We start from the raw sequence: 11,836 nt of genomic DNA, 5'->3' as shown, positions 1-11,836 counted from the left end.
ACATGAAAGCAATATTGTAACAAATTCAATAAAGACTTAAAAAAAAAAAAAAAGGAAATTCTGTCATACGCTACAACACGTGAATTTTGAGGACATCATGTTGAGTGAAACAAGCCAGTCACTAAAGGACAAATACTCTGATTCACTTATATAAAATATCTAAAGCAGTCAGATTCATAGAAGCAAAAAGTAGAATGACAGGAGTTGATGAGGGTAAGGGGACAATGAGAGGTTTCTGTTCAACAGAGTTTCAGTCATGAAAGATGAAAAAACTCTAGAGATACGCTGTACAGCAACGTACACACAGGTAACAGTGCAGCGCCATATGGTTAAACACTCATCCAGAGGCTCTGTATGTGTGCTCAGCCTCTCAGTTGTGTCAGACACTTTGTGACCCCATGGACTATAGCTGGCCATGCTCCTCCGTCCGCAGAATTCTCCAGGCAAGAATACTGGAGTGGGCTGCCATTTCCTTCTCCAGTGGATCTTCCAGACGCAGGGATCAAACCTGCGCCTCCCGCATTGGCAGGAGGATTCTTGACCACTGCACCACCTGGGAAGCCTGTTAAGGCTTCCTAATTCCTAATTTCTTTTCTGCTCCTGCAAAGGCACACACACATCCAATTCCTTACCTTGAAAACACATTATATACATTACATTTTGTCTTTCATTTCAAAATGTAAATTAAAAAAATTATTTTAATTAATTTATTTACTTGGCTGCGGTGAATCTTAGTTGTGGCATGTGGAATCTTCTTAGTTGCGGCATGTGAACACTTAGTTGTGTCATGTGGGATCTAGATCCTGATAACGGATTGACCCTGGGTCTCCTGCATTGCAAGTGTGGAGTCTTAGCCACTGGACCACCAAGGAAGTCCCTCAAAATGTAAAATTTTGAAACTACATTTTAATTTATGATTGCATAAATTTATGCTACACAGGCATATTCAAACCTAGTTTTGAATATTTAGGTTACTTTCAAACTTCGCTATTTTAAATAGCTCAGAGCAGTATAATTAACTGTAAATACTTAGGAAGAAAAGCAGAAGTAATCTGAAAAAATCCTGAAACAGACAAAACTTTTAAAAGATGTATGAAAAATTGTGAAAGAGGGCATCATGTGTGTGAAATTCAAAATTACTGGAAATATGTTCTGACCACTTTGTCATTTTGCTCAGTTTCTGTTTTATTTTCTTTGGTTTGGTTTTGTGACTTGTGGGATCTTAGCTCCCCAACCAGAGATTGAGCCTGGGTCTTTGGTAGTGAAAGTGTTTAGTCCCAAGTACTGGATCCCTGGAGAGTCCCTCAATTGCTGTGTTGATTAAATTACTTTTAACCAAAAATCTGGAGCTATTGTTATTAGAGTTAATGCTATCTGATTATGTTATTGATAATTACTGCAGATGTTTTACTCTTACTGGGGAAAAAAATGCTGGAGTTTTCTTTATACATGTTAATATTTTATAGTTTAAAAAAGCGAGTATGTATTATAGGAAAAGCTTTCTAAAACATCTTTATTCCTGGGTAATTTATTCTTTTGTCTGACTTGCCAATACAATTTAAGCATTTTGTTTCCTCCTAAACTAGTTATTGGATGTACCTAAGAATCCCATTTATATTTGCATATTCTATTACAGCTAAGATAGCCTTGGCTGAGCTGAAAGAGATGTTGATTTTATGGGGTGTGTGCCCACCCCTCACCTTCCCCTCCTTGGGGTATTTTTTAAATGAAAACTATAGTGCTTCTTTTTTCTTTTTTAATTTTGATGATAAAACACAAAATCATAAATTAACTTACAAGTCTGAGTTCTGATTAAGCAGAGGTCTATCTATCGTGCAACATTGTTTTCATATCAATTATTTCACAAATATTGTTACTGTATTTTTAAGTTCCTTTTTGACTTAGTTTTCATTTGGAAGAATATTCATTTGCCTCTTAATGTTGGGCCCTTCTTTTTAATCTCAGGCTAATAATTTTGATTTTGTATGATTTGGCATACGGCCTGTTTTAATGTTTATTATTTTGTAAACAACTCTAGATATAATTAATATTAAAAGCTAATTTGGGACTCTCCTGGTGGTACAGTGGATAGGAATCCACCTGCCAGTGCTGGGGACTGGGGTTCAATTCCTGGTCCTGGAAGATACACATACCTCAGAGCAACTAAGCTCGTGCACTGCAACTACTGAGACCACACTCTGCAACAAGAGAAGCCACTACAGCTAGAGCGTAGCCCCCACTGGCTCCAAATAGAGAAAGTCTGAACACAACAGTGAGGACCCAGTGCAGCCAAACAACAAATTAATAAATATTTTTGAAAACTTTTTTCTTTTTTTTATTTGTACCTAAAAAAATACATATTTCATATTTTCATTATGTCCAATTAGAGCACTTTACATTATTTAGACATTTTTTTAATACACTCTGCTCCTTCCTCTTTTCTCCCTAACCCAAATTTTTATTTCTTCCATATAAATGTCTGTGTATTAGCCACCTCTAATATATTTGTACCTTATCGTAGTTGTTGTTTCAGTTGCTAATTTGCTACCTCATGGACAGTAGCCCTGCCAGGCTCCTTTGCCCATGGGATTTCTCATACTGGAGTGGGTTGCCATTTCCTTCTCCAGGCAATCTTCCCCACCCAGGGATCAACCCTGCGTCTCCTGCATTGGCAGACAGATTCTTTACCACTGAGCCATCAAGGAAGCCCCATTTGTACCTTGGTTTGGCTATTATTATCACTGAGCACTAACTCAAGGATATGGGAGTGGGTAGAAATTCCTACTGGTTTTCTACAATACTTGTCATATGTAAGCGTATTAAAAAAAACAAACAAAACTCTTGAAATGATCCTCAAGTAGCCCACCTGGCACATTTTGGCATCCATGGTACTTTTAACCACTTGGATAAGATTTTCAGTCAAATTTCTTTCTAATTTATAATACTGAATTCTAATTTATAGGACTGGATCTATATAATCCTAACGTGTTGATAAGAAGAAAGAACCACATCTTACCAAAGTCCAAATACGTGAAATTCAGTGTTTCCTCATTATGGCCTGACACCATCATGAAAGTTAATTAATTAGTACAGTAGGCTATGTTCTCTTTAAGCCATCAGAATTTTGCCTTTCCGTATTAAGGCTCTTCCAGATGCCTATTTTTGGATGGCTTAATAATCTGTTATTTAGTAGTTACCTAGGAATCCTGTTTTATCTCACCAGTGTACCATTAATAGGGTGACATTCTGCCCACCTTCCTTAAAAAGGCTCATATTTCATTTAACTCTTCAGCAGTCTTCAGAATTTTTGTTACCCATCGGTTCAGTTCAGTCGCTCACTTGTGTCCAGCTTCCTGTGAACCCATGAACCGCAGCATGCCAGGCCTCCCTGTCCATCACCAACTCCCAGAGTTTGCCCAAACTCATGTCCATTGAGTCGGTGATGCCATCTAACCATCTCATCCTCTGTCGTTACCCATCAGTCTTGCAAAATAATGGCCCCATCGCTCCACTCAGGTCTTAGGAGCATGGCAGACATTATCAGTGAGTTGCCAGTTACTGCATCACTCCTCATTCCCTGCTATTGTGCTCCCTTTCCGTGTCCTGTTACTCAGAGCAGCTTTAAAATATACAAAGAGAAGAAAAGGCGAGTAACCTGAGCAGACCTAGTGGATTACAAAGGGCCAGAGAAAGTAGGTCCTTGATACTCTCCTTACCCTTCCCCCAGAATATTCTCCTCTAGCGCCTGATACACCTCTCCCAAGGAAAGAAAAGAGGTTTCCTTAGTTTAGGCAGACCTCCAAACCATAACTTAGTTTCAGATTTTGAAATCCCTTTACTGAACTAAGGTTTAAGTATTGCGACAATGTTCCTGGACTAAGTTAAGAAGGCTGTTTACCTTTTATAGTCAAATAATAATAGCACCATCTCATTTAATAATAGTTAATTATTATGTTGTTGTTGCATAGTCGCTAAGTCGTGTGTGACTCTTTGCCATCCCATGGACTGCAGCATACCAGGTTTCCCTCCCCGAGTTTGCTCAACCTCATGTCCATTGAGTCTTCATTTAATCCAGATAAAAAACTTAAATAAGAGCTCAAAACATATTTGAGCCCTTACTGGGACCAGGCATTATCCTGAAGATTGGATAATCATCTATTTACATCTTCTTGGCATCTCTGTTATTATCACTGTTTTGCAGATGGGAAAACTGAGGTTAAAGGAGATTAAATAAATTGCTCAAATTCAGCAGCAGGATCATCTAGCTGCAAAGCTCAAATCTTTTCAGCCCCTTTGATATGTCTCCAGTATCTGTAGAATATGCTTTAAGAGCTAGAAAGCAAAGTTTCATCCTTTGGAACAAGATAGAGTAGAATCTGAACTTGGAGAGACTGGTTCTTACTTGCTGTATTTTTCAAATGCTGTAGGCCCACAAGCAGTAGACATTAGACCTTTGTAGTTTGTGTGCATACATGATTGCTCTGAAATCCTGATTTCCAACTATTAAAACACAGTTTCAAACACTTCTTATAAGGACTGAATAAGCATGAAAATAGAGATATTAAATGTTTAATTTGGGAACTGGTATTTAAACTCTTGGGTGCATTTGGGAGAAAGTTGGAATGGTACTAAAAACAATATAGAGTGATTCAATGTACCTTAGGGGTCTGAAAAAATTGTTTTAAACTATAATGCAGAACACATTTAGCCTGTCATTTTAATCATTTTATTATTCAAGAAATAATTAAGTGACTGTTAAATGACAATCAGCAAAGTCCTGGAAAAATGGATTAAAAAAAAACACAGGAGTTAATTAAGCTAAATGTTTTTCCTTTTTTTGGGGTCTCGTCACATGGCTTGTGGGAGCTTACAGTTCCCTGACTGGTCCAACAGCAGTGAAACTCTGGCCCCCCAGGGAATTCCCTGTTTCTTCATTTTTACAATGATGTTCTTGGGTGTGATTTATACAGAATTAAAGATGAAAGGGAAGCCTGGTGCGCTGCAGTCCATGGGGTCACAAAGAGTCGGACACTACTTGGTGACTGAACAACAACAACAAAAGATGAAATATTGATCAGTACTTATGAACTTTTAATTAATATCACTTAAATAACAATAATAGGGAATTCCCTGGCTGTCCAGTGGTTAGGGCTCCATGCTTTCACTGTCAAGGGCCCAGGTTCAAGGCCTGGTGGGGCAGCTAAAATTCTGCAAGCCACACTGAATGGCTAAGAAAAACCAAAAGGAAATAAATAAATAAAAATAATAAACACTGCTAAACCAGTTTGAACAAATTCTGTGAAAAATATGATCTCAATACATTATTTTTTAATTAATCTACCTTCTTCCACTGATTTAAACTATTAAAGTTTATTACATCTAAATATCCATTTACACATGGATTTTTCTTCTTGGGATCTGTTTATTTCAGTGCCAGCCTCACAACTTACAGCTTTAAAATATGATTCAATATTTGGTAAGATGCATTCCCTCTCATTACCCATAGATCTTTAACAACATTTTCCCCCCTTATATATTTTAGATTCTTATAATTAGGAATCATTTGAAATATTTCTCTGTTCTACTAAATCCACAAATTGTAATTTACAGTATGCAAGACACTCTTGGCACCATCGAGGCTATTAAGAGGAAAGTGATAGAATTCTTGCTATTAAGGAATTAACCTATTATATGAAATAGTTATAATCTGATTCTAGGAACAGGAGAAAGAAGCAAGCTAGAACAAGCACCAATAGACATGTTTTATAGAGTTAAATATTTATTAGCTCTTAAAACTGAGCACACATGTGATTGGTGCAGTGGTTTTATAGATGGTCAGCTCCCTTAGGCTATCTTAAAGTTGTAAAGTGAAGAACAGGGGCAGATTCATTTTTATGCAGCATCTCAAAATCTAAACACCTAGAGGGTCTTGTTTTTCTTTTATTTTTTTTTAGAGAGGGAGCAGGTGTGTGGAGCATGCACGTCCTTGAACATGAAGGAGGGATCACAGATGTTTTGGATTTCTGAATTTTCAGCTCAGTCTCTGATAGCATTAATGAATCCTGATTCTCTGGTAGGTGTACAAGAGTGATCTCTTCTTAAACACGTGTTGAATCTGGTGGATGATCTAGCTATTAGATATGCCCACATAATCTTGTTTCACAGAATATTTTCTTCTGTGAATTCTTTATGTTATTACTCTGTAACTAAGGTTAACTCCACTGTAATTAAAATATTTATGACAAGAGCCTCTGGATATATATTCAATGGTCCTTTTATTCCCTCATACAAAATGCTTATTATGTAGCAAGTTATAAATATTTTACTAGTCTTTTATGTGGAGAAGGAAATGACAACCCACTCCAGTATTCTTGCCTGGAGAATCCCAAGGACGGCAGAGGCTGGTGGGCTGCCATCTATGGGGTCGCACAGGGTCAGACACGACTGAAGCGACTTAGCAGCAGCAGCAGTTTTTTTATGTGTGGCATAATCTTTATGACTTAAATCTACAATATGGGTGGCACAAGGCAGAATTTTTTAAGTGTTCTAATAGATGTATAAAAGGGATAAAAGTAAAATTAGATTGGGAAAATGTAGCTAAACTCTGTGAAGATGGTTGCTGGAGGTTAAGCTCTGAAGAATGAATCCGATTTCAAGAAGCAGAGATAGAAGACAGATCTTCCCAAGTATTGGAGGGCCACAACGTAATGTTAAATACTGGAAGGGGACTAAAGTTTGCTGGAATGTTATATTGCTGTTATACCTTCACTTCTATTTTACAAACAAGATGCTGAACAATTTTAATGATGCCTTGAAGCTACGGAATTTTTCCAAAGCCAAAGATAACTTATGGAGTGGCCTAAGACCCAGGAAGAGGTCAGAGACAGGAAAGTCCAGAGTGATCAGTTCAGTTCAGTTGCTCTGTTGTGTCCGACTCTTTGCGACCCCATGGATTGCAGCACACCACACCGCCCTATCCATCACCAATGGCCGGAGTCTACCCAAACCCATGTCCATTGAGTCGGTGATGCCATCCAATCTCATCCTCTGTAGTCCCCTTCTCCTCCTGACCTCAATCTTTCCCAGCATCAGGGTCTTTTCAAATGAGTCAGTTCTTCGCATCAGGTGGCCAAAGTGTTGGAGTTTCAGCTTCAACATCAGTCCTTCCAATGAATATTCAGGACTGATCTCCTTTAGGATGGATTGGTTGGGTCTCCTTGCAGCCCAAGGGACTCTCAAGAGTCTTCTCCAACACCACCGTTTAAAAGCCTCAATTCTTTGGTGCTCAGCTTTCTTTGTGGTCCAACTCTCACATCCATACATGACTACTGGAAAAACCATAGCCTTGATGAGATGGACCTTTGTTGGCAAAGTAATGTCTCTGCTTTTTAATATGTTGTCTAGGTTGTTCATAACTTTTCTTCCAAGGAGTAAGCGTCTTTTAATTTCATGGCTGCAGTCACCATCTACAGAGATTTTGGAGCTCCCCAAAATAAAGTCTGCCACTGTTTCCATTGTTTCCCCATCTATTTGCCATGAAGTGATGGGACTGGATGCCATCTATCCATCTATTCACCTACTAAATCTATTCACCTATTCACTAATATCTTGGTTGTTTCCAAGTTTTGGCAATTAGGAGATCAGTCCTGGGTGTTCATTGGAAGGACTGATGTTGAAGCTGAAACTCCCAATACTTTGGCCACCTGATGCGAAGAGTTGACTCATTGGAAAAGACCCTAATGCTGGGAAGGATTGGGGGCAGGAGGAGAAGGGGATGACAGAGGATGAGATGGTTGGATGGCATCACCGACTCGATGGACATGGGTTTGGGTAAACTCCGGGAGTTGGTGATGGACAGGGAGGCCTGGTGTGCTGCGATTCATGGGGTCGCAAAGAGTCGGACATGACTGAGCGACTGAACTGAACTGAACTGAGTAAAAATTCTATAAATATTCATATGCAGGTTTTTTTGTGTGGATGTAAGTTTTCAACTCATTTGGGTAAAGATCAAGGAGCATGATTACTGATTTTATGGTAAGACAACGTTTATCTTTGTAAGAACCTCCTAAACTCTCTTCCAAAGTGACTATACCATTATCACTGTCAGTAGTAAGAGTTCCTGTTTCGCTACATCTTCAACAGCATTATTTGTATTTTGGATTTCAGCTATTCTAATAAGTGTGTAGTCATATCACATTGTTGTATTAAGTTGCAATTTCCTAATGATATGATGTTGAATGTTTTCATATGCTTGTTTGCTGTCTGTGTATGCAGTTGGGGTTAGGTCACTCTTCTGATCCTTTGCCCATTTTTAAATTGGATTGTTTGTTTTCCATTAGTAAGTTTTAAAAGTTATTTGCACATTTTGGATACAAATATTTTATCAGATATGTGTTGTGCAAATATTTTCTCCCAGTCCATGTCTTGGACTTGCATTATCTTAAATAGAGATGTTTTTCACAGAGCAGAAATTTTTAATTTTAATAAAGCCTGTAAGCAGATAGTATAGAGGGTCTCCAGATAAAGAAAACCGCATGGGTTTCTAGACGTAAGAGAAGCCATTTTTGGCCTAAGCCATTTTGTGATCTGAGCTTGGCTACAATGCTTGCCCTTGCACAGGTCTCAGTAATTAATGATCTCAAGGGAACAAATGAGTTTAGAAACAGAAGAAAAGTAGTCAAGAAACAACAGCTAAGCTATAAAATAGTCCTAGTTCTTTCTCAAGGTATACCTATCTATATAATTTGACACAAATCCTTGAACTGTTCTACAGATGGTAAGTCCCCTCACCCAGGTGGAAGACCCAGACTGGTCACAACCTAAGGAATGAAGACACTGATCTTTTCTGACCCTTATGACTTCCATCAACTAAAGCTTGGACTCTGTTGACCTATGCCCCAGTAACATGCTGAATTATCTTCAAGTTCCTTCATAAATATGCATATTCCTCCCAATTCGCTTCATGAATATGCATGCTCCTTTAGCTTAAAACTTCTCCAATGTTGCTGTTCTAGATGTTGCTTAGATGTTCCCTGGAATCTTTATTTGTTCTACTGGTTTGTTTGCCCACTCCTAAACTGTTATATAATAAATCTTGGTAGGAAGTGTTCTCCCAACTTATTCTCCAACCTCCCTCTCCCACAAAGAATCATAGCAGCTTTTGTTTGACCTTAAGTTTTGGTGTGAATTTTAATGTCATTTTAACAAGTTTTGTGAAAAACTCAGTTGAGATTTTAATTGTAATTGCACTATACTTATTGATTAGTTCAGTGAAAACTGAGATCTTTATAATAATACGTTTTCTTATTCATGGATGTGGTTCATTTCTCCATTAATATAATTTCACCCATAAAGTATTACACATATTTTGTTAGTTTTATTCTTAGGCACCTAATAGTTTTTTTTTTTGGGGGGGAGTCTAATTATTAACGGATGTTTCTTTAAAATTACAAACTTGTGTAATTCCAGAAATAATTTTTAAAATCATTTCACAATTCAGAACAGTTTCAAAATTCTTAAAATTCCAACTGTTTAATAAAAGTACAAATTATACAAAAATAAAATAGATTCTACCTGAAATGTGAAATTATTAGTATATTATTTCCACCCAAACTGGAAGAACATGTAATTTAGCGTTTCCTGCAATATACTATTTAAAAAAGACTAAGTTTGGAATATGCTGAATCAACTTTCTTGCTGTCTATAAAACTGTTTTCCTTGTTTTTAGTTTATGAAGTTTGGCACACACACACACACCCTTATTGACAGTAAGCTATTTTGTGATTTACAAAGGTAAGTAGGTTCTGAACAATCAAAATGTAAACTGTTGTTAATCAGATAATTAAACATTTTGACTGTTAAGCTGAGTTGTTAGTGATATAATTCACCACAAACAAGTATATTTACCAAGTGTTGCAGAGAAGACAGATAAAGAGGTCAAATCTAAACCCAACTTCCTCACATTATAAGGAAAATTAGGAAGTCCCAGTAAATTACTTGTGGATTTCCCAGTTTCCAGTATTCCTTTAGCAGTGGTATTAGCTGATATAAGACCATGAGACTAAAAAGCCCACCCAGTACCTCTATCGCTGAGCCTCAGAATTACTTCCCTTCCCTTTCATCTTCATCCTAGACTATAACCTGTTCCTCCTGAGTCTAAATAATTCTCAGTCCTGTCAAATAACCGACCTTTAAAAATACATCTTGAAGTGCAGTCTCCGTTTTACCCAATTATCTTAACTGTCCCAGTAAACCATGAGCTCAGTATACTGCTGATGGTAATTTAGTGGTCAACCCAACTATGTGGACCTCAGTACACCGCAGCTCCGAGATCAAGGCGACCCAGTTAATTCAGCTTGCCCAGACTCAGGCCAAACTCAGAGGCTGACCCTGGGGCTATTTCAGGACGCGTCCCTGGCATTCCTGAAAAAGTCAGCTCTACCTCAAACCCAGATCCCAAGACCCACCCCTTCCCCCAAAAAGGTGAGCTAAAGGTTCAGTGCCTTTCGTTCGGGGCTTGGCAGGGCTCAGCCTCATTCCAGAAGGCGAGCCCCGCGTTTTTCCGACTAACAGCACGCCAAGAAGAGTCTGATAAAGGCCGAGAAACCGAGCTCTGGGAACCAGGCCCATTGTGCCCCGGAGCTAGACACGCGGCCTTGAGCCTGACGCAGCCGAGGCCCCGCCCCGCGCGTGACGCCAGCGTCAGGCCAGTCCCGGCATGCTCCGCGCCCGCCGGCGGCCGAGCGCAGACGAGAGGATTTTTTTTCCCGTGAGCATTCCCCGCTCAGTTCAGCCGCTGTCCAGACCTGGGTCGGCGAGAGTGCCGCCTCTACCCGTTCTCCTACCTCTCGCCCGTCAGTCTGAACGCCCCCAGCCCTCCCGCGAGGGCGCCCCGGGACGGAAGGATCCAGCAGCCTGTCGGCGCCCGCCGTTCTCGTGGTCGCCGTTGCCGTTGTCGTTGTGGTAGTCTCTGCCGTCGCCTGGGCCATGGCCAATTACATCCACGTCCCGCCCGGCTCGCCGGAGGTCCCCAAGCTGGACGTCACGGTGCAAGATCAGGAGGAGCAGCGCTGCCGGGAGGGGGCCCTGAGCCTCCTGCAACACCTGCGGCCGCACTGGGACCCTCAGGAGGTGACCCTGCAGGTAACGCCCACACCTCAGCCCCGGGTCTCTCCCGACCTTGACGCGGCCCAGGGGGGAAGGGAGTGGGGGTTTTCACCTCACCATCCTTTATAGTCCCCGGGGACCCAGGAGGATCTCCGGGAACGTCTTCTTGCTCCATTCTTTGGGAAGTGACCCTGTGTTTCTTCCGTCACACCTAAGAAGGTCACTCCCCATTCTTTCATCGTTGCTTACTGAGGTTGTCCTGAGGGCAGATTTCCTCTTTCCCGAAGCGGCTACGTTAGTGACGCACCCCTTCAACCTCAGGAAGGTTCTTGTTGATAGTTGCCCCTCCTCCCCCTCCCCTATCCCATCTAACTGCTAATGAACTCTTTCCACTCCCCTTGCAAGGGGTCCTCGCCCGTCGGCCTAAGCCACTGTCGCCTCTCCTTTCACAAATAATGCAGTAATTAATTTTCTCTGATCCTTTCCTTTCCCTTCCCAACCCTCCCCCTGTCGGTGCAACCCATTGATGCTCACCCTGCGTTTTATCTTCTCAAATCCTGGGATTGGCGAGAGCCCTGTATCCCAAAGTAATGACCATGGTCATCATGCATTATCTGATTGGGTTCTTAGGTAGCCCTACACACGTTATTTTATTTGTATCGGGATTTCTGTGAAGGTTTTAGTAGTGTGAGTGAAACTAACAATAGCTGATGTTAGAACGATAGGTGGC

The 11,836-nt window shown here is 40.3% G+C and overlaps 1 protein-coding gene across 2 annotated transcripts in view; it reads left to right on the top strand.

Annotated features, from left to right (window-relative positions):
• Window positions 1-10,744: 10,744 nt before the first annotated feature.
• ETNK1 (ethanolamine kinase 1) overlaps window positions 10,745-11,836 on the top strand; it is a 57,135-nt gene continuing 56,043 nt past the window's right edge. For both annotated transcript variants that reach the window (XM_081595990.1, XM_081595991.1), the window contains exon 1: window positions 10,745-11,142. In XM_081595990.1, the coding sequence (XP_081452116.1) occupies window positions 10,987-11,142 (156 nt within the window). In that variant the 5' untranslated portion in view covers window positions 10,745-10,986. The remainder of the gene's footprint in view (window positions 11,143-11,836) is intronic.

The sequence above is a fragment of the Giraffa tippelskirchi genome, chromosome 4 (assembly GCF_054371585.1).
Source record: "Giraffa tippelskirchi isolate mGirTip1 chromosome 4, T2T-mGirTip1v1.2.pri, whole genome shotgun sequence".
In the NCBI taxonomy this organism is placed as follows: domain Eukaryota; kingdom Metazoa; phylum Chordata; class Mammalia; order Artiodactyla; family Giraffidae; genus Giraffa; species Giraffa tippelskirchi.
Note: the sequence above shows the minus strand (reverse complement) of the source record. Positions and strands in the feature narration are given on the sequence as shown.